The 22,648-nt window shown below is 45.9% G+C and overlaps 1 protein-coding gene across 1 annotated transcript in view; it reads left to right on the top strand.

Moving 5' to 3' along the window:
* The first annotated feature begins 628 nt into the window (after nucleotides 1–628).
* Nucleotides 629–22,648, top strand: part of LOC133350365 (leucine-rich repeat-containing G-protein coupled receptor 5-like) — a 141,774-nt gene continuing 119,754 nt past the window's right edge. The window contains 1 exon segment of the mRNA XM_061564671.1: nucleotides 629–1,300. Within this exon segment, the coding sequence (XP_061420655.1) occupies nucleotides 1,089–1,300 (212 nt within the window). The 5' untranslated portion in view covers nucleotides 629–1,088.

Genomic DNA, 22,648 nt, shown 5'->3' with positions numbered 1-22,648 from the left:
TGGGGAGCGGTAGTGCAGTGGTTAGCGCGCTGCGCTACGAACCCGGCGAGCCGAGTTCCATTCCCGCTCACGACCAATAACAGTGGCGAATACTCGAACCGATCCTGGGGCTCCCCTAGGTCGACTCAGCCTTATTAAACGAGAGCCTGGTTGCGGGCGCGTTAACATCACCCGTCCCCTCGTGTGTGCCGTGACGTGCTTTATGGGTGCTGGTAAACAGCAAAGAATCTATAGATTTGAAGTTTTTCGTGACTACAGGGAATCCACACTGTGGTTCTTTTCGGCAAAGTCACGTGGCTTTACAATTAATTGTAGCACGCTGCAAGAACCAAAGAGTGTGGGAGTCTGCCAAAGGCTCCTACGGGCGGGATCTCTGTCGCTGTGTGCGTGTGAAAGAGAGAGAGATGCGTCTCTTCTGAGTGCCGGAAAGAAGAAGATGAAGAAGCAGAGAGAATGGCACATCGGCACATCGGCCCCCGCGGCATCCCGCGTGCTTGCGAGTGTCGGAGCGCGAGAGCCAATGGAGAGCAGCCTTGCACCGCGCCGATCTGCCCGCGTGTGTGTGCGGGGTGTGTGTGTGTATATATAGGGGCGTGGGGCCAATCGTGCGACGATGCGCAATGTTCCACTTTGCGCTCCTATAAAGTAAAGTGCAGGGCGAGCGGCGAACACGAGTCTCAGCTGTAAGCACGCTGCTGCTGCGTGTGTACACCACACGTGCGTGTGTGTGTAGGGCACACGTGTGCGCGTGTGTGTGTGTAGGGCACACGTGTGCGCGCGTGTGTGTGTAGGGCACACGGCCATAGGTACACGAGTGGACGCGCTTCATTCTTGACGCCCGACGTAATCTCCCTCCCTCTCGCGCGTGTGTCAACCAGCGACTCGGTTTACCCAGTGCGACTCCGCGTCTCGAGCGCACAACACGCGTGCGACACGTCGCTTCTTCTCGCAAGCTGCCTCTCTCTCTCTCTCTCCCACCGAGAGGCGCGGGTTGTTAGCAACAGGTAACAAACTCGCCGACAGCCACAGCCAAGGGCAAGCAGCTGGAGAGGCAGATACATAGAGAGACACATACGCAACGGAGAGCCATGCCAGTCTCGCCGCGGAAGCCGGTGATGTCCCTGCTGCTGCTGCTGCTGCTGGTGCTGTGTGGGACGAGCTGCGGGGCTCGCCCGGGTGAAGGGGGCCGCTGCCCCCCGCGATGCCGCTGCCAGGAGGAGCCCCGCGTCCTCAGAGTCGACTGCTCCGAGCTGGGGCTCACGTGCCTCCCCGCGGGCATCAGCCCGCTCACCACCTTCCTGTGAGTACGCGGTCCCCTCTGCGCCCCTGGCTCGCTCAGTCTGCGCCTCTCTCCGTCTCTGCCCCTCTCCGTGTGTGTCTCTGTGTGTCTCTGTCTGCCCCTCTGGGTGTGTCTCTGTCTGCTGCAGTGTATCTCTGTCTGCCCCTGTGTCTGTATGTCTTCCCCCTGTGACAGTCTCTGTCTGCCCCTGCATCTTTCTGTCTCCGTCTCTCTATCTCTGCCTTGTGTTTCGTGTGGTGTCCTTCCCCCGCACCTCCGATTAGCACGGTTGGCTACGTACGGTGCGAAAGAAGTTCAACATTCATACATCGCTATGTCTCTGCATTGCCAGCTGCGATGGGAAATGCGCGCAATAGCCGGCAGCCCCGTGTGAGGGCCCACACGAGGGGACCGCGTGATCAGTGCCTCTATATCAGAATCTGAATATTTATGTATACTGACGAATCCGATTAGCTATAAAGCTCTTTAACATAGATATCCAGTCGGGGCGAGTCAGAACTTGAAAGCAACAATACAAAAACCCGATCGGTGTACAAATTATAGGAAAGGTAAACACAAATCCGAGACCCTCTTGAAGATTGGGTGGACGATTCGGTAAATGATGTTCACTGACAGTATCATAACGAAACCAAACGTGATCGATCACCTTTTATGGATGTACAACTTTTCCTGTTGACGTATGTGCCACATTCGCTTTGGTGAATTATAATAAAGATAGAAATCGATTCTCTCGTATGTGTTCTGTAAGTAAAGGTGAGTTTTATGGAAATCAATTGACTTCACGTTGGCAATTCCATGGCGATTGCTGACGATTCACGAAGGATAACAGCGGATACTGCTCACAACTAAGCGCTGATTGCCATCACGCGTGTGTTTCCAAGGCGGGTTTCACAAAGTAAAGATCAGCCGCCTTTACAGAGATGAGTGGCGGTCACGTGCGGCATTGTAATTCGCGCTGTTAATTGTTGATTGACTTATTCACCAAGTCTTACACCCACCCATGGGCTTCGATGAATCTGCACATGCAATTGATTCAATTGCCACAACATTGAGTTGATGGCGGCGAATGTAAGCGCATGCTTATAGATCATCAAAAGCTACTGTGTAGGCTCCCACTAACTACAGATCAAGTATCCAATAACTCCTGTATATGGCAGGCATGATAGAGCACTCGAGTCGATATAACACGGGCATACAACAAACGTAGTCAATAAACTGTCATAAGCGTGGCTTAGCGCTGTGAAGATAACCGGGTTGTGTAATAAATCGGGCGTTGAGAGAACAATCCATTGACATTTCACTCGGGGCTGTGTTCACTGGGGGCAGTGTAATCCAGGGCGTAGTAGTCATTAAGAGAGGGGGGCCTAAAGCCATAAACCTGGCGATTGATTGCTGCGCTCCGTGCCCGTGCACAGAGAGCAGCGCAGCAAGCCACGCGTTTGCATCGGGGCAATGGTGACCTATGGATCACGATCGTTGACTCCGTGAGCCCTGGGTGCCAACTTGGCGTCGTGCCACTGCCTTCGGTGTGGTGGACAGGTGGCTGCGTGGGACTCGCAGGGGGACGCCAGTTGCAATGGGGCCGGTAGCACCGTGCGTATTTACTGCACGGCGCACTTTTGCGGCCAAATATGACCACGGGGGACAGGGCGCGTTGGCGTTGTGCGGTGCGCCTCGACAGCAGGAGCGCTCGTAGGGATCATCACGTTATCGTTGCAAATGGTCGCACGTTCAGACGCCATGTAGGTGTGAGCAGAACACATTGGGAAAATGGTACAACTGGAACACGAAAGAGAGGCAATAATCATCATCCAGTGATCGATACACTGCTGGGAGAAGGCCTCCGTAATGCGTCCGCTCGTGTCTCGTGGAGCTGCGCTCTGTTCATCCCAGCAATTGGGGAGAATGGAACAGCGCCATGGAACTCACGGCGACTCGTGACATTGACACGCGGTGACTTTGCCGTGAATGACGGTCCGGGTGAGAGGGGAGGAGGGCTCTGGAAAGAACGCGCGCGGCGCGGGCAGTGACATCGTACCCCCATCCCCCCCACACACGCGCGCGGGCAGGGGGGGGGTGTACCCCTCTGCCCCCCTGCCCCCCCTGCCCCCCCTCCCGCACGCGCGTGGGACAGAGATGGGGGGGGGGGCATACCCCCACAACGCGACCGGCGCTGTGGCCCCGAGCCGTGAGGCGCTGCGGGGTTGGGGAGCCGCTCTGTGATGGGCCGATAGGAGAGAGAGAGAGAGCGAGTGAGCGAGCGAGGGGGAGAGACGTCCTGGGGACCGCTGGCGGCGAGAGGAGCTCGCCCTTGACTCTGCGAGGTTCCATCCCTGTTCCTCGTTCTTCTCTAAATGTCAACAACATTTCGAGCGCACTCTGTACAATCGTTGGTCAAAACGGGACAATTCGTGTTTTTTGTTTTGTTTACAAAATTACCGTAAAATTTGTACGAAACAATCTACATTTGAGGCTTTCGTGATTGCAGGAATCCAAACTCTTTGGTTCTTTCGGTAAAGTCACGTAGGTATCAAATAAAATAAATCACGACGTTTCGATTGCAACACAAGCAATCATCATCAGGTGGGAAAACCACAGCAAGATTTTTTTTTGCTGAAGTGGGAACAGCAATAAATAAGGGTGCCCATAAGATTACTAACCGAGTCAGAATATGTACTTATACTGGATGAATCCGATGAGCTATACAACTCGTTGTCACACATGTACAGAACTTGCTTATAATTAGATAAAGAATACAACTAAAACAAAGACCGTTTGGGTCAATAGTAAAGTTTGTGATATAATTATTCTCAGGAAGAAAAAAATATACAATTCGGGCCGGACTTCACTGACATTTGGACAAGTGTGTAATGGATAGAGGAAGTGTGCGTGAATGAAGGTCATGGATTCAGCAGCGCTAGCGAAATAGGCCAAGCGGGAATCTAATTAAAGCGTTGGCTGGGGAAGGGTGCCGGGGACTTTCCTAGGGACGCATTGCAGAGTGTGCAGGCACCAAGGTGAGCCAGTGGATGTGAAATCATTTATTTATTAAGTTCTGCGCATTACACACCGCTGCCACACACGCACGTATTATTACCAGGGACGACTCGTATTACCGTAGGAATACAAGCCAGCAGGACGGGTCCAATAGCACGTTTATACCGCAGTTAAACAGCCCTAAAGGCAGATGAACTCTGCAGAGGCGTGCGTGACGTGGGCATTTGGCCCGGAGGACCTGCATCTGTCCATGCGTATGATGCCCTTTGAAACCGTTTTGTTGCAAACAAGCTGCCACGACAAAGGAAGTCGTAATAGATTTTAGGCTTTCTTACGACCAAGCCCAAGACGTCAAAGTGTCCACATGTTGTGGTTGTCAGTTATGCGGAAAGGTAAGGGTTATGTCAGAGATCACAGTCGATGGGGAACAGGTTATAGAGCACTGCCTGGCCACCCCCTTTGCATGATATTTGCATACTGTAAGTACAAGGTGAGACACACACCAAGTGATGAGCTTTGGGCTCAAAGGGTGTGGACGCTAAATCCACAATTGTATTGAATATGAAACCTGAATGCAGCATCAGTGGCGGGTATGCATAAACACACTTCAATGCACACATAGGTGCATCACATCGGCCTGATTATGTTACGCGTCAACAACAACTGCCCTCATTCCACACTAATTAGCAGTGACTTCACCACATCGCTTGTACCCGGCTGGGTGCACTTTGAGGCTACGTGAATCATGGAAAGCTCGCGGCTGACAGGAGGTCACGGGACAGACCCCAGGTGTTATGGGTTGACTGACGGAGATGACTGGCAGATGCAACACCTATGTTCCCTACTGTGCCAACTTGCAACGTTCCGCCCGGCGTTCTGCACATTGTTGTGAGCGTCGCTCCTCTGCCCACCGTTGTTGCTGGAGAGGACGACTTCCTCCAACTGTTGAGTAGCGTCCTTCACGAACCTCCTCTACAGAGGCAGATCTTGACACCTCTGGCACCAATCACTGGCAAGTCCACTCAGCTCCACATCCTCCTGTACCGCATGTGATGTGTGCACACACGCACACACATCACGAGGTGGGGTAACTGACCGACTGGGTTGGGATACGTTGGCAATGCCACATTTTTGGCCGTGTGTACACTCGCTCACGTGTCGAACCGCTTCGCGCACGGGCACGCAACAACGCACGCAATGCACTCATTAGCACGCACGTTGGAAGTGACGCACACGCAGACGAATACACTCGCGCGCAATGCCACGCATACACGCGCACACGTTCACGGATACAAGCCACATGGTAGTACAGCAGTTGAGCGCGCTGTGATCTGAACACGTAAACCCAAGTTCGATTCCCGCTCAAGGCCAGCACAAGTTACGATTAACTGAACCGGTCCTGGGCCTCCCGTAGGTCGACTCAGCCTCAAACGAGTGCATGGTGTGGTGTGTAAACATCACCACTAGGGAGACAAAGGCGGCCGGGGCGTGGTGCTGGACACCCACCCCCTCGTGTCCCGTGCCGGCCTTCATAGGTGTTCGCGAACAGCACTTGCCCCAACAGTCTGTTCAGGCTATACGGAGGTTCTTTGTCTGTGTGCACCCAGTTTTGATGAGACACCACACCAAGTACAATCTATTCATTTTTAGCTTCTCCTTGGGTTGCCCACTACGATACATATTTGCACAATCTAAATTCTTAATTGTAAGCCCTGTGCTATATCTGCAGCCCACTCTTTCTGTGCCCTATGTCTCCTGCAGAGCATCATGAGAAAGGATGCATTTTTTGTTATCTTTTGTCTTTGCATCCACGCATTTTTGCAACTTGATGAATATTCTCATGGACGAGAGAGGATGATTATATCTTGCTACGAAACATAACTTGGGCAAAGGTGGAATTCCTTCCATTGAAATCTTGAGAAATGAATTACATTTTATTTAAATATCCCCATCAATGCATCGAGTTGAATTTACATACCAGTGATACAAACAACACTTTTATTTAATTATTTATTTGAGGGTGCTTTTGCACGTTGTTCTAAATGCATTACGAAAGAATATGTTGCGAAGCGTAAACTTCCTTGCGAAAATAAATATTGATCGTTCCTATTACAACGCGAAATCGTTGCCACGTGGTGCAATGCAGCTGAATGCAAACACCGTTGGCCACAATTATATCCGTGACATATTTGTGACACCATTATGAGCTGGAGGCTGATTGCGTTGGAAAGAGACGCACTCTATATCACACAACCTATACCAGTATGCGGTTTGTGATGAATAACATGCAGACTTGTTGTATGCCTACCCTATTTATGATTAGTACGGATCTACCGATAACAATCATTAAAACATTTAATGTTTAGTTTAATATATCGTCGTCGGCCATGCGGATTGCATCTCGCAATCGCCGAGCAGGAACCGCAGAAAATAATTGGAAGGCTGCCAGGCGGGCAGTCAGCGCTACCAACAATTGCTCAGCACTTCTCTTCGTATTTAGACGCTTTCAGACAATTAGTGGATGTTTATGCACAGTGCAGTATTACGTTTCACATCCCACACTCGTAATAATGATTTTCAATTCGGGATATTGTGCCGCACGAGGCAAGCAGTCTGGGGGTTCTTGGGCCCGAGCGAGGAGCTGCGATAAGGTCAGAGACCTGCGGCACTTTAAGCGAGAGCGCGTCGCTGTTACTTCCGTGGCTTCACAGATGAAAAATTATTGACACAAATTTTCCATTAACACCACGCGCATGCCTCCCTGAGCCTTTTTTTATTGCAGCCACGTGCGTTGCCATTAGTGACACCAACCCTCTGGGTAGTTTCATTAATACCGCACGTGCCTCTTACCAACAATGCCCATGCGAGCCGCTATGCAATTGATTTCGCTATCACAGCGGGAAACAATAGATCCCATTTTTTTTACGAGGAGCCCTTGAAGGTCAACACGTGCCTTTCTCCAGTGCCTCCGTTACAGGCTACATCGTGTCGCTCCATAAAGAGTGGATCCCCTACGGTTATACTTGCGAGCCAGCACACTGGGTACTCGCCATCACTGATCTCGGGGATGTCTGTAGGACTTTCTCCTTTTGTTTTGGGGCGGGGGGGCTTTATGTGTGTGTATGAGCTTAAATGAGGAGCGGTAGTGCAGTGGTTAGCGCTACGTTGCACTACGAACCTGGCGACTCGAGTTCGATTCCCGCTCACGGCCAATACCAGTGACGATTATCTGAACCGGTCATGGGCCTCCCCTAGGTCGATTCAGTCTCAAATGAGTGCTTGGTGCGGTGTGTAACCATCGCCACTGGGGATAAAAAGGCGGCCGGGCGTGCATGCTGGCCACCCACCCCCTCGTGTGCTGTATCAGCCTTCATAGGTGCTCACTAACAGCACTTGCCCCACGTAAAAACACATTTACGGGGGATCTTTGTCTTTGTGAGTTTAAATCACGGTCAGGTCAACCATTGCCCTTGGGGGTCAATAGAATAAGCACCAATTTGTGGGAGGTCAAAGGTGGTTGTTCAATGAACACACTGGCTCCCGCCATAGGAATGTGGAATTGTATACTGCTTGTGCTGGCATGTTATCAGAAATGAGCATCACCCAGGTAAATTTTTTGGCGTTTTAATCCACCTCACATGTTCTGATAACGATGCCTTCACAAGCCTTCTCTGCCACACTCTTAACGTGCATGGCAAAGTACGAAATAAATTGTGACTCACTCTTTGCTCGGTTCATTATTGATTGCAATTATAATTTCTAACAATTAATCACGCCGCCATACATCGTGATGTTAAATCACTCCCTTACCGTTCAATGCCGAAGGTTGGTAATTGCCTTGGCCAACAATGATATAATTTTATAATCGAATCACGTGAGGGAGCAATTGTTGTGAAATCTTTGACATCAATAGCCACAATATTTTCCTCTTGTGAACAATGAAATTAAATAAATAAATGTTTTCCAACGATATTTTTTCTTCCATGCGACAATACTCGCAGTGTACTCAGTTTTTAATAAGCGCTCATTATGTAGGATATTACAATTAAAAAGCTTCATTACACAATCATAGCATTTAAAATACGTAGAAACACATTTACAATAAACGTGGACACCGAAAGTACACTCTTGGTTGCTTACAGGATTAGATAATTTGTTCAAGCCAATGTAACCATAAGATATTGCTATTTAAACCCAAATTCGTGAACTCATTTAACTATGTTTCAGTGTTCCGTCTGCAGTGGTAGAATTCTAAATGGAGACGGATGAGTAACACAACACACCGTCGCAATAGAGATTAAATAATGTTATGCTCAAGACGGTGAACATGAGGGCATAAGAAAGGTGGGGGGAAGTTGGGGGTTTGGAGGGGGGCTGGAGGGATTGGGTGGTTGGGGTGCACAATGTAGTGGAATTCAGTGAGGCTCATGGCCACGGCAATGTCCTGCTCGCTAAAGGTCCTTGCTATTGCCTGGGGGTGTGAGCACTAATCCATATTTTATTGGCATTGCTTAGCACCGCATGCGCCCACCTATCACGTGCTTTGTCATCTCTCTTGCCCCAAACACTCTACGAGGCTAATGATGCCATAATAGGAGTTGGTCGTCTACGCATAATGATGTCATCGCCACAGACTTTTGAAAATCTCGATTAAAAACGCATTTCTTTACAACAGCTTTTTTGTGTTTAGTTTGTTGTCCTTCCCCCGCACCTCCGATTAGCACGGTTGGCTGTGTACGGTGTGAAAGAAGTTCAACATACATGCATGCATAAATTAAACTAGCCATCGTAACAAATTGCAATTTGAGAGTGCTTCTAAAGGCAGAGGATCCGAATGCTTCCACTGAACACATTTACCATTGCAGAATGCATAATTGCAGAATCCAGATACAGTCTGTTCTCCTTTAACGCGGTAGTTGCGTTAACACGTGAGATGCGTATGCAGGCTGAACAAAGACTGAAGATTGAGGTGCGTGGGTATTATCGAGAAGCATCCAGCAGCATCCCGCCTTGTGTGATGCTACACCGAGGAAGCCGTGCAACCGCTTATTGCTACTCACGCGATGTCGTTCTTATCACTCAATCGCGTTACATCCAATTCGTATTCTTAGTTTTTTTTCGGTAAAGTCACGTAGGTAAAACATCAAAATTAATAAAAAATAAAATAAAACAAAAATCACGACGTTTCGGAGGGAACACAAGTCTCCGTCATCCTTTGCCTCCGAAACGTCGTGATTTTTGTTTTATTTTATTTTTATTAATTTTGATGTTTTACCTACGTGACTTTACCGAAAAAACCTAAGAATATGAATTCTTGCAGTCACGAAAGCTTCAAATCTAGAATACATCCAATTCGCATCCGCGTTATAAAAAACTGCGTTCCCTAATACATTCATTGCATTATATCCAATTCGCATTATGAACGCAACACGCGGCGTTATCGGAGAACAATACAGCCTGCTGGTATTCTCACTCAACTCTGAACGGTAACCCCTTTGCTCGCACCTTCCTTTGCATCCACTCGCTCGCCCATCGACTCGTGCACGAACGATCCATCGTTTTGAAGAAAAAAACCTGATCCTTGCCACTCACGGATGTCGCCCCCCACCTGCGTTCCCTCCCACGCGCTCTACGTTCAGCTTCACTGCTTTCTGTCTCAACCTCCCATCGATTGCTGTAGGAGATTAGTCCTATGCACCTCCGAACATGTTTTAATGACTTTCCCTTGGCTCTATCTATTTGTTCTCACTACGAAGGGTTCGAGAATACATGACGCATACATTGTTACATTTCATGAAATTGGCTGATCCTTTCCATTTATCTTGCTACCTTGTCGTGTTGTTAAATGTGTTGCCACACCACGATGTTGAGCACGGAGACATTGAAGTCCCAATTTCAGTCGTGCTGGAATGGTTGAAACACACCGTTTAATTAATTTGCCCCATTGCTGGTTATTGATACATGTTCAGGTTTTCATTGCCATGTTTTCAGGATAAAACTGACAGACCATTGGATTTTTGTCCAAATGAGAATCAGGCGTTTTGACCAGTGTGGTGAATCCAGCGGTGACTGCGAATATTCACACGACGTTAGCTCGATGGTACTTTGTTCCAACTGCATCGTCACTGTGACTACTGCAGTCTGGCATGGGGGCACTACCACCGCTGTTTATTAAAAACACAAGATAAGCGAGCATTGGGGTGTTGTATATACACGGTGAGTGAGTATTATACACAATGTCTGTGCGTGCCTCTGGCTTACAGAGCAGTACATTTTCTGTTGGTTTATAACTTTTCCTGATTGCTCATGCCGCAGGGATGGTGCCAGTGAGTCTCGAGAAAATGGCTTCTTGTGCAAATCAAATGTTTGCATGTACGTACTTTTGCTGTGTTTTTGTGCTTCTGATGTTTAAATATTCTTTGTAAAAACATCTGTAACGTGATTAGCATCATGCATGGAGACAAGTGCATGGCTGCACTTTGAATCAAAGCAGACCGCAAGTGACACGATGTAGGATTTCGGTGACAGGCTGGGCCCTGTTGGCACAGCGCATTTGGGGGCATCGCTTGCGAAACTGACAGTTGACGGGTGAAAAACTCTGGCCTCTGAAGCCGTTTTACGTAGAGTATCGCACTGCACCTCATAAGAAAGCTACGGCACACGCGGCAACATTGGGAGAAAGCGATTCGTTAATGATGCAGGGACAGAATCCGTGGGCTCGCAGAAGTGTTGACCGCCCAACGCTTGCGTATACACCTGCAAGCGCTCCGCATTGCGCCGACAGCCATTATAAATAGGGCTTCAACTCGTGACAAAACACGCACTCATTTTGAGTTATGGCCTGTGCTGTGAAGTGCGAGTGCAGGACAGAGTGTTTAGCACAAACGACCTCCGGGATCACCACATGGGATGCCCCCGCAGCCCACTGAGTGATGTAGCTATTGTTCAGAGGCGACCTGGCCACAAATGATAGCTCAACGTTATGGGTTACCATCATGTGAAAATTGATAGCCAAAGCCAAATACTGTGAATGCACGTTGATTCTAAATGTGGAGGGAAAGACGGAAGGTTCCAGAGGAAAAATCCACGTGACCACGGGGAGAGAGAGAACATGCAAACTATAAATATACAACAGCAGGCGTCAGGGTCGGGATCAAACCCACGATGTCCTGCACACCAGGCGAGGGAGTCAACAGCTCGCCCCTTCGTGACTCGTCTGGGTTGGGAGTAAGTTGTCGTGCCCCAACCCTTGAGCCCGCGACTTTACTCACGGCGCCTGCAGCCAGTGAACACATTCAGAGAGGGCCTCGCGCGGTTCGGATGATCCAAGTGCGACGGCACAAAACGGCCGTGTTTGATGCACGGCGTAAGCTTCGCGTGGCATGAAAGAAAAAAAACTAAACAATTTACGAAGCCTCTTTGTCAGGGTTGCACAAATATCCCAAACCCAAGGCCATTGCCTCAAATGTCACCAATTATATATGGGTTTTTTTCCGTTTTGGGCAGCGCTATTGACAATCGTATTGAGTTTTTGTTAAAAGATAATGATGTACGTGAGGGATGTGTGGAGTGATTGAAACCCGCTGCAACCTTCCTAACAGCCCCTCCCCCCTCTCCCTCCAAAAACACCTCAAGCAATTATTTGTAAAAATTCAGGGTTGTGATTTTCTTCAAAAATCTTGTTTTTTCACATTGCAGGCAATGGCAGCGCTACTCGTGTCTCCAAGGGGTGATGCGAATTGATTGCGTGCAATGTATATAAATCGTACAAACATCCATACCGGTGCACCTGGTTTGATGCATGTATCGCGAGTTTGAGAATGTATGTTCATCGATTTATGGATAATAAATTATGTCTATTTGTGCTGCGCCACGCAGTATTTGCTCATCTCGTAGAGCGAGAACAACTCAGAGGTGAGAAGAGCCACAGACCAGCGGAAAGGTAGAAGCCAGGCAGTAATGCGGTGCCAATAATTTGCCAAGCTCTGCGGTTCTCGATATGGAGGTGTTCTCGGGCAATTAACGAGTGTTTATGTTTTGGAGGAAAGTGGAGCAACTGGAGAAAACCCAGCATTTCACACCATTACATGCATTACACCTGCATTTGCCCTTCTCTGCCCCATGTTTCCGACTCAATTACATCATAGGGAAAATTTGGCGACGGTTTAATATCTGTGAGGTTTTGTAAACATAACCATGTGGACACTTTATGCTAACATAGCCAAATTAAAAAGAAAGGTAACATGGATATGGAAATAAGACTTAAATAAAGACCCCTTGGCTTCAGACGATTGGCCACCCAGTTATACCTTTTGGATGTTTACAGTGAATACACTGATCATCTAATTTTTGCTTAATTTTCATAACACTATAATTGCTAAAATGTTACTGAAGTAGGCAATTGTAACATTACACACCAATTGTGCACTGGTACACAAATATGAAGATATTTAACATAATTTCAATTGAAACTGCAACTGATTCCTTCCGTAACATTTTATTTTCTTAGCCAAAGACAACGACCCCCAAGCAGCCTGAACAGACTGTTGGGGAAAATGCTGTTAGCAAGCGCCTATGAAGGCCAGCACAGCAAACGACGGGGTGGGTAGCCAGCACAGCATACCCAGCAAGCCTTTGTCTCCCTAGTGGTGGTGTTTACACGCCACACCAGATACTCAATTAAGGCTGAGTCGACCTAGGGGAAATCCAGGCACAATTCAGTTAATCGTCAATGGTGGTGTCCGTGAGCAGGGACTCGACCTCGGGTTGCCGGGTTAGTAGTGCAGGGCATTGATGGCTATACAACCGCTCCACCCATAAAAAAAAAACTGTTCATGTAAACCATACACGTCTGCACTCATCACAGCCATAATATGCCTTACTATCTCTTCCCATACACATGTTTACCTATGCTTGCGACTTCACGTTTACCAAAGCAGGAAAGCAATAACTGCCCCCCATACAAACGTTATGATATGGATGCGTACACACACATTGGTGCAGGTCCATATTCTCATTATCATTCGATTGAAAAATATGTTGTGATACTCGTAAAATAACGGCTCATTCTAAAGATAATTGGTTGACACATGCTATATTTCCTTTCGCCCTTGTCAAGTGCAAATATATAGCAAATATAACTTTCCAATTGAAACATTTGTGCCAATTGTTTTTAATAAAATGATGGCATGTTTCATCAGTGGCCTGGTCAGCACCCGTCTTTTTGTTTAAGCAAGAAAACCATCCACTGGTTTAAAAGTTATGATTCTCATCAGCAAAGTCACGGAGGTTAAACAAACGTTGCCGTATTGTCAGACGTGTCTGGCAAAAGGCACCCATTGAACCAACAGCTAAAATAATCCCCTGAGACGCATCCACACGTGTACGTGTGCGAATGTATATCAGACAGATTAGGGCTGCGATTCGCTGCCAAGATTTAAACCTTGGCATCACTGCCGCCACTCCTGCGTTCTGCAGAGCATACTTGGGCGCGGTGCATTGGACCCACTGGCACGGCGTGCAAGTGGTCTGAGCGGAATGGGGGGGGGGGGGGGGGTTTCTGCCATCAGGATTTTCCGGCATGAAATATACCTACGTGACTTTACCGAAAGAACCAAAGAGTATGGATTCCTGCAGTCACGAAAGCTTCAAATCAAGATTGTACCACCCTATTCATTATTATAATCCACACTCACGTAGTACTAAATGCCACATTGACGTCGGTACCTAATTATGTTAAGTGTTTGCAGCACAGCTGGTGATATAACAACGGTGCTTTTCCAAATGACGATCACGGCGATTTAACGGGAGACGGACTAGCATGTTACACGTCCTCACATTTCTCTATGGGGTCAATCGGGTGGCTTTGCTTGCTTATCTATTTCATTTTTAAAGTGACTCGATCCGGATTCACCCTGGGATTGCACTTAAGCACAGCAACATGTGTATCGTGATTCTCAACACCGTCCCAGATCACACGCTATGCCAATATCTCGTCATAATCATGACAACTTGGGTTCTGCAAGTGTGCACGTGCACATGTGTGTGCATGTGCACATGAGTGTGCGTGTGTTTCGGTAAAGTGTGCGTGCTCCCGCCTCTTTGCAGGACGTTTGGTGAACATGGAAGAGTAGGCCAAATACCCTCCTAAAGGGGCTCTCAAGAGCTTACCAGATTAAAGAAATTTCCTCCAACAGTGGCACAAGCAAGTACATTGCAGGGCTTCACCTTTTGGCCAAGATTTGACGGACCCATGACTCCAGCTATATCAGAATGTACCGTTTAGATATAGGATTAATTTGGATGAAATATTGGTTTCAGAGGGAGACGTTGATAATGTTACAGCGAGGCAATACCAGAGGTGGGACAAAGTCATTGTTATGCAAGTCCAAGTCGAGTCTGAAGTCTTCAAATTCATGACTCGAGTCTGACTCGAGTCTGAAGTCATCAAATTCATGACTCGAGTCTGACTCGAGTCCAAGTCACATGACTCGAGTCCACACCTCAGAGGTGGGACAAAGTCATTGTTATGCAAGTCCAAGTCGAGTCTGAAGTCATCAAATTCATGACTCGAGTCTGACTCGAGTCCAAGTCACATGACTCGAGTCCACACCTCAGAGGTGGGACAAAGTCATTGTTATGCAAGTCCAAGTCGAGTCTGAAGTCATCAAATTCATGACTCGAGTCTGACTCGAGTCCAAGTCACATGACTCGAGTCCACACCTCAGAGGTGGGACAAAGTCATTGTTATGCAAGTCCAAGTCGAGTCTGAAGTCATCAAATTCATGACTCGAGTCTGACTCGAGTCCAAGTCACATGACTCGAGTCCACACCTCAGAGGTGGGACAAAGTCATTGTTATGCAAGTCCAAGTCGAGTCTGAAGTCATCAAATTCATGACTCGAGTCTGACTCGAGTCCAAGTCACATGACTCGAGTCCACACCTCAGAGGTGGGACAAAGTCATTGTTATGCAAGTCCAAGTCGAGTCTGAAGTCATCAAATTCATGACTCGAGTCTGACTCGAGTCCAAGTCACATGACTCGAGTCCACACCTCAGAGGTGGGACAAAGTCATTGTTATGCAAGTCCAAGTCGAGTCTGAAGTCATCAAATTCATGACTCGAGTCTGACTCGAGTCCAAGTCACATGACTCGAGTCCACACCTCTGGGCAATACAGTGTAGTAATTCTTACACATCATAATGGTAGATAACACAGAAACTAAAATATATATTTTTCAGATAAGACATGAGAACATTTAAAGATGGATCCAATGATGAAAGCTATTCATTGCTGTTTGAGACTTGAGAAAGCTCACAGAAAAAAAATAAGCATGCATCTGGCATGTAGTGAGGTGGAGAGGGTGGTGCTTTACTGGAGGGAGTAGCAGGGAAATTGTGAGGATGAAAAGCAAAATAATACGTTGGCCTTACTTTCATTGTACATTGAAGTACATATTTAACATATTTATGCAAATAAAATAAACGAGACGAGGACTGCTCATCAATGGAATTTCCTACATCACAAATACATATTGTATATTAGTTTCAACACAGTGTACAAGACTGGTTTTGAGTACGTAACTATATTTCATTTCATTTTAAGAAAGACTGGTCCAATAGTTTTTTTTTCTACTTTATGAAAAGAAATCTGCTTAAAATTGTGCAAAGAAATTTACGTCCTTCAAATGATTGCCATATAATGAAATATACTTGCACCATGGTGTTCCAGTTTCACCAAATAATATAGTTAATCAAGAAATCGTTATTGAATTATGTGGTGATTAAATGTGGACCAATGAAATAAAGAGGTGTGACTATGAGCAGCTTGGAGTGATTTTGTAAAATTAAATTTGACAATTAAAAGTAGCATGCCAATGTTCCTAAAGACACGATTTTCGCTCGGTGCACGCTACCTGTCACGACATGTTGATTGGAGACATGGAACTCTGACGACAGTGAATTCGTAATAATAGATAGAAGAGTATAGAAAGACTTGCGGAGAGACAATTGCTGGGAATCACACCGAGAGACAGAAAAAAGAACACGTGGATCAAACAAACAAAAAAGCATCGTGTTGAACTCTTATCGCTGTAAGGGAATGAACGCCGGTGTGGCCGAGACTAAAACACGGAGTGGTAACCAAGGGAGGCAACCTATCTGAGAGGATGACCCCTCAAGAGATTGATTAACGAGGTCAGCTGATGTGCAGGAATGAGATGGATTGTGCCATTGCAGGACTGTTGATGGATGGCAGTGATGGTGGGGGTGGGGGAGTCATTCCGCAATGGATAGAAAAGGCGGATTATTATTGCGATGATCAAGAAGAGATGGCACATCAGTTGGATGGAGATAATCAAACAAACAAAGATCTTTCCTGCTCGCAGTATTTTCCTCGCTTGCTTTTGTGGGCTTGTGAATGGCTCTTGGGTTCAGGGCTATCTCTTTAAGATCAATAATCACGGCAAATGTGGCTTTACAATTTCTATACATTCCACTAAATATATACATCACACTGAAATCCACAAAGTGTGCCACGTAAAAAACGCATTACGTACATTTTACCTCCAACTATTGCCCAAGCCTATACATTACCTGCATTACGTGTACATTTTTAGATATTATCATAGAAACTGTGAAAATATAACACTACATTTTTTATATTGCTGTGGTAATGTAGTTTACAAAAACATATTAATGATGTTACTTTTCATGTAAAATAGAAAGTACTAACATAAATTCGTCAACAATGTTGAAGGCAAATTCTTAGATTATACCCTGTGACTGCATGAACAACACGTGTGCATCACCATGACCCGAAATATCACAGTTCACAGTCCCCTAATGCGGAATACGTTTCACCTCATCCTCTATCACCTCAAAACTCCTTCCGCTTATCCCTCATATTGGTCATATACCACAACACTCTCTGGCCCCTATCTTCCCCAGACTGAATTTTATTTGCCCCACATCTCACCTCACATCCTCCAAAAATTATATTTTAAACATACCTGGCGGATTTTGGATGTACGTTTTGCCACGGTGCACAGACGTTGGTTGCTGATATTGCTTGCAAGCAGGTTTCTAATTCAGTTTTCAGTCCATTCGCACGTTGCGTGCCTTGCATGTTTTGACCCAATTTGCCGGCCTCTATTTCCATTGCGAATTTCCTGGCAGAAACAAAGGCTCGGTAGCCTTGTGATTAGTGTGCTTGCCACTAAGTTAGTTCTTGTTGAGGATTGATAGGTTATGTTTCTGCTGCTGATGCCGCTGCGGCCCAGTAATCTGTTCAGCAGTAAAACGTGGCACATGTGTAGAGCCACGGGCTTTGCATTATACACATAGGGCACACCATGACCCCAGTTTTGTGCAGTTTTAAAATAGTTTGCATGCAATCCTTTATTGTATGCAGTGAAAGCCCCATTGCGTTAATACGTCTCCATCGAAAGTGACACCTACCCAAGAATACATTTAGAAAGCAAAGTAGATTAGGGTGCAAAAATTAAGTTAAATAATAAACCGTGCAGCTAGAATCCAACCTCCTCAATGGAGTGTGTATTTACACGATGGTGATAACACTCATATTCAGAGTTTTACTTGAGGACACAAACTGAATCATGAGAAGTTTAATATTTTTAAATCCTTTATATTAAGTTCGCGTGCTTGCTTGCTTGCGTGCTTGCTTGCTTGCTTGCTTAGGACCGTGCACATCTTTCGGTCGTTTTTTAACCCACTTCCCGTGATCCAATCGAGCTGACATTTTCCACACAGACTCGTTGTGCCTGACAATTATTGTTCGTGAAAAAAAAATTCCCAAAATGTTACACTTTTTAGGCAAAAATTTTTTATTTTGCATATATTCAAATAGAACGCATTTATGGCTTTGGCTGAACGTCAGAGTGTAAGAGCCCAGAGCGTAACCCCTCCACAGGCCGTGGTGGAGTAGCGCAGTTGGTAGCGCCCTCGCTTCCCATGCCAAAGGTCGCGGGATCGATCCCCGCGTCCTCCACAGGCGAATATATTTTTAAATCCTTTATATTAAGTTCGCTTGCTTGCTTAGGACCGTGCAAATCTTTCGGTTTTTTTTTAACCCACTTCCCGTGATCCAATCGAGCTGACATTTTCCACACACACTCGTTGTGTGTGACAATTAATTTTCGTGAAATTTTTTTTCCAAAATTTTACACTGTTTAGGGAAAACAAATTAAATATTTAATTACCAATTGCTTAATACTGGCAGACAATCATCTGACCCATAGATTGCAGCCATCTCAAGCCAGAGGACGAGAGAACTCTAGCCGCCACGCATATAAAGGATTTAGAGTGAAAAACTTTGTTTTTACGGGTTTACTTGTTAATGAGTGGGCCTGCCAGCGAGATTACGTTTAGTAAGCAAACATGATTTCCCATCTGGATACTTTAAAAACACAATCATTTGCGATTTTAGCAGAGCGAAAGTCTCAAGTGGTAAAATTGTTTGAATCCGAATTGTGACAACTAGTAACACTGCAATATGTGCTCTATGATAACCCTGCAGGTTATCCAATTTCCCCTTACTCATTGTATTTTGACGTGATTAATGGGATCCGATGTTATTGAATAAGGCATCAAAACACACATTTATATGTGTGTGACCTCAATGTGTTTGCTCTAAATGTAAGACATCTACAATTATGATACATGTTTGCTTGGTAAAGGTGCGTTCCGGAAACATTGGCGTGTGGAGTCACTTCATTATAACGGAACCATAAGACATTGTGAGTGTATACACATTGTTCTCAGCTGTTGGCCAGTACTATATGATAGCGTTCGTTGTTACACACACACAAAATGTTATGCACGTACCCCACAAAGCTTACGAACTGATTTTAATCGGCGAATAATTGCATGCCTTGTGCTAGCTGCCAGGTGTGCGGGTGTGCTTAAATAGTGTGACGGGCCTTGGACTTTTCCACACGTGGCACTTATGTGTATGTCAGCGACCGATTGCTGGGATGCCGACAAATATGTATGAAATGTGAATAGCATATGGTTGTGAGCAATAATCGTATCGGTGAGTTAGTTTCGAACAATGTTTTAAAAAGTTCTGGAAATTAAATAAAAAAATCCACACAAAGCCCCTGAAAATGAAATGTAAAAAAAAAATCAATCTCAAATGGGTGCCTAAGGAAATCAGAAGGTTTCGCCTTGGACAATTGTGTGACCTTCCGAATGGTTCCTGAAATCACAGGGTGTGATGAAACGTGGCACCCGTCTGTTGACTTGTGAATCTACGAGATTGAGTACGCAATGATTCCAGACCGGTCCCCCTCACCAACGTTCTATTCAGCACCAACAAAATTGTGCTGTGAAATTTGATTTCCCGATAACAGTTGCGAACAACAGACTCAGACAGCCTTGTTTTGCACATGGCCAGTCAAGCGCATTGCTTTTTCAATGGAAGACTTAAATAATGGGAGGAGTTTCACGTGCTTTGCACTGTGTACAGATGGATGGCAGACGTTCTTTTTTAATCCAACATATTAGACCAACATGCAGATACGATCTTCCTATTTATGTGCATACATAATTCATGTTTATGTAAAATAATATTTTTTAAAATATATATTTACAGCCCTTCTTCAGTCTCCTGCTGAATGAAAACCTGCCCGTGCCATGTCAGTCACATGGGTTGTGTGAACATACTTCACCTCGTTGATCGGTAAAGGGGGTGGCGAGGGAGGCCCGCCACTGATGTTAGCGGTGTCTGGGGATTGAACTCATGTTTGCCGAGTTCATGGTGCTTTGCATTGCTAACCAGCATGCAATCAATCCACATAACACGTACTGTACACCCGTCGTGTATTTATACCCACACGCACCCAGGCGCATGTTAATGAATAAACACCCGCGCTGTTCTTCAGCGATATTAAGATTCGCAGTGTTATAATTCATAAGCAGTGTGTTGTTAATTTCATTCTTTTTTCTTTGCACAGAGGACATAGTGTAAGCAATCCACGCGTAGCTCAGGCACGCTGCACGGTGTAAATTTCCTAATAAAATCGACTGAATACCTGTGCCGGCGATGAACTCTCTGCCCTCGTGATGTCTTGCGGCACAGTGATATGCGGGGATTTAGCCCACCAGACTAATCATCCCCTTTGCTCTAGTATATTTCAAGATCGTTTTCTTTTCTTCAATATAATTACGTAGCTCCGCTGTGGGTATTTCAGATGCAGTTCATGCTTGTAGTTTTCCATTCCGTGAGCCATTTCATTTTCCACTTCAGTTAATGCAATGGAAATTAATGTGTAAAAAGTGTTAATGTAATCAGGGCCAGCAATGATCTTATGTGTTCAGGGTGCCAAAGGTGCAATTAAACAACAACAACAACAAAACGTGAAAAAACACAATGGCCGACTTATAAAAAAGTTAATCTTAGAATTTTTCGATTTAAAGCTTTCGTGACTGCAGGGATTCATCTTCTTGGTTCTTTCGGTAAAGTCACGTAGAAGGGAAGTAATACAATAATAAAAATAAAACATAATAAAATAATTCTCACGACGTTTCGGCTACAACGCAAGCAGCCGTCCTCAGGCGAAAACCAGGTCTGTCGAGGCGACAGCGTCTGAATGAAACAGCACACGTGCTTGGAGCATATATATAAGCTGGGTTGGAAGGGGGGGAAAAGGGCGCCTTGACAAAAGAATTTGCATATCAAGAGGAATTTAGCATATTTATGGGAAATGCAGGTATGTGATTAGTACTACTTATTACATACCTGCATAATGCACGGGCATAAGTAGTGACTAATTACATACCTGCATTTCCCATATCCCCTTCCTTTGATGCTGCTAATCCTGCATAATGCACGGGCATAAGTAGTACTAATCACATAGCTGCATTTCCCATAAATATGCTAAATTCCTCTTGATATGCAAATTCTTTTGTCAACGCGCCCTTTTCCCCCCCTTCCAACCCAGCTTATATATATATGCTCCAAGCACGTGTGCTGTTTCATTCAGACGCTGTCGCCTCGACAGACCTGGTTTTCACCTGAGGACGGCTGCTTGCGTTGTGGCCGAAACGTCGTGAGAATTATTTTATTATGTTTTATTTTTATTATTTTATTACTTCCCTTCTACGTGACTTTACCGAAAGAACCAAGAAGATAAATCTCAGAAATCATAGTTTTCTGCGATTAAACACTTTAATGAGTCGTTATCTTATATAATCTCGGTTATTGAAATCGTGCCACGAAGTGCGATAATTAGAGGTGAGTGTGCGAATGCGCTGTGCAAACCGGAGTGCCACTCTATTGTGTAAGCGGAGTGGTGGTCCGAGCGGTTCCCACACTGCACCGTGACCCCCGTGACCTGAGTTTGATACCTGATCACGGTGAACATCAGTGACGGGTAACAACTTAACCGGTTCTGGCTCCCTCCTCCACCCCACCTGCACTGACCAGTGTGGTGAAGTATGGCCAAAACACCCTCGTGATTGACATGGCATGGGGGAAGCCTTCATCCAGCAGTGGAATTGACGCAGCGCTGTACATTTGATGAAGAAGATTAACCCTTTAAAGACTCGGTATGTGAATTGAGCAGTAATTCAGTGGTTGAGTTCACACATTTGACACAAAAACCATAAATGCACGATGGAAATAGTGTCATTACCATCACGTTTACAACCTGCAATGTTTGCCACCCTCGTGTTTGACAAATCGGTGACAACGACGGCTTTCATTTGACCAACATTACATCTTGATTGACGACAGCATCATCAACGATAAGAAACTGCGCATCTCCCCACAAGCTGTATTAAATATGTATTTATTGCAGTTTTATCGGTGAGGTTTGGGGAACAAAACGTAATCATCGACGCATATTTCCACGTTTAAATATGCACTGTTAGAGTGCAAGCACACAATTCAATTACATAATTGCATCGGTTTCCCGTTGCCACTGCTGCTCACGGCAGCACTAATGCGAGGATGGCTGGATGCTGGATGAAAGCCCAGTGAGGTGTCCGCTAAACCTGACAGCGTAGCAGGGTGTGCTGCCACTTCCAATAATGTTCGTGTGGGCATTGAACACATTACATAGCAGATGGTAAAACAATATTGAGGCAGCTTCAGTCGTGGCACATGCAGTCTGTTTCGAGAAGCGTTAACCACTGCAAACTACGAATCCAAAACGCGTGCACTCTCTCTCTCTGCTCACACAGACCATGACCATAACTTCCACGTGTAAGACCCCATCTGGCTATTCAATGACGCAGGGAAATGACATGTCTACTCGTGGCATCCACCAGCTATTCATATCGATCCATATTAATCACAGAGATTGTTTTAGGCACCAACACAACGGAGGAAT

The sequence above is a fragment of the Lethenteron reissneri genome, chromosome 33 (genome assembly GCF_015708825.2).
Source record: "Lethenteron reissneri isolate LAM-NWPU_2019-01 chromosome 33, ASM1570882v1, whole genome shotgun sequence".
Lineage (NCBI taxonomy): Eukaryota > Metazoa > Chordata > Hyperoartia > Petromyzontiformes > Petromyzontidae > Lethenteron > Lethenteron reissneri.
This window is presented reverse-complemented; position numbering and strand designations above follow the sequence as displayed.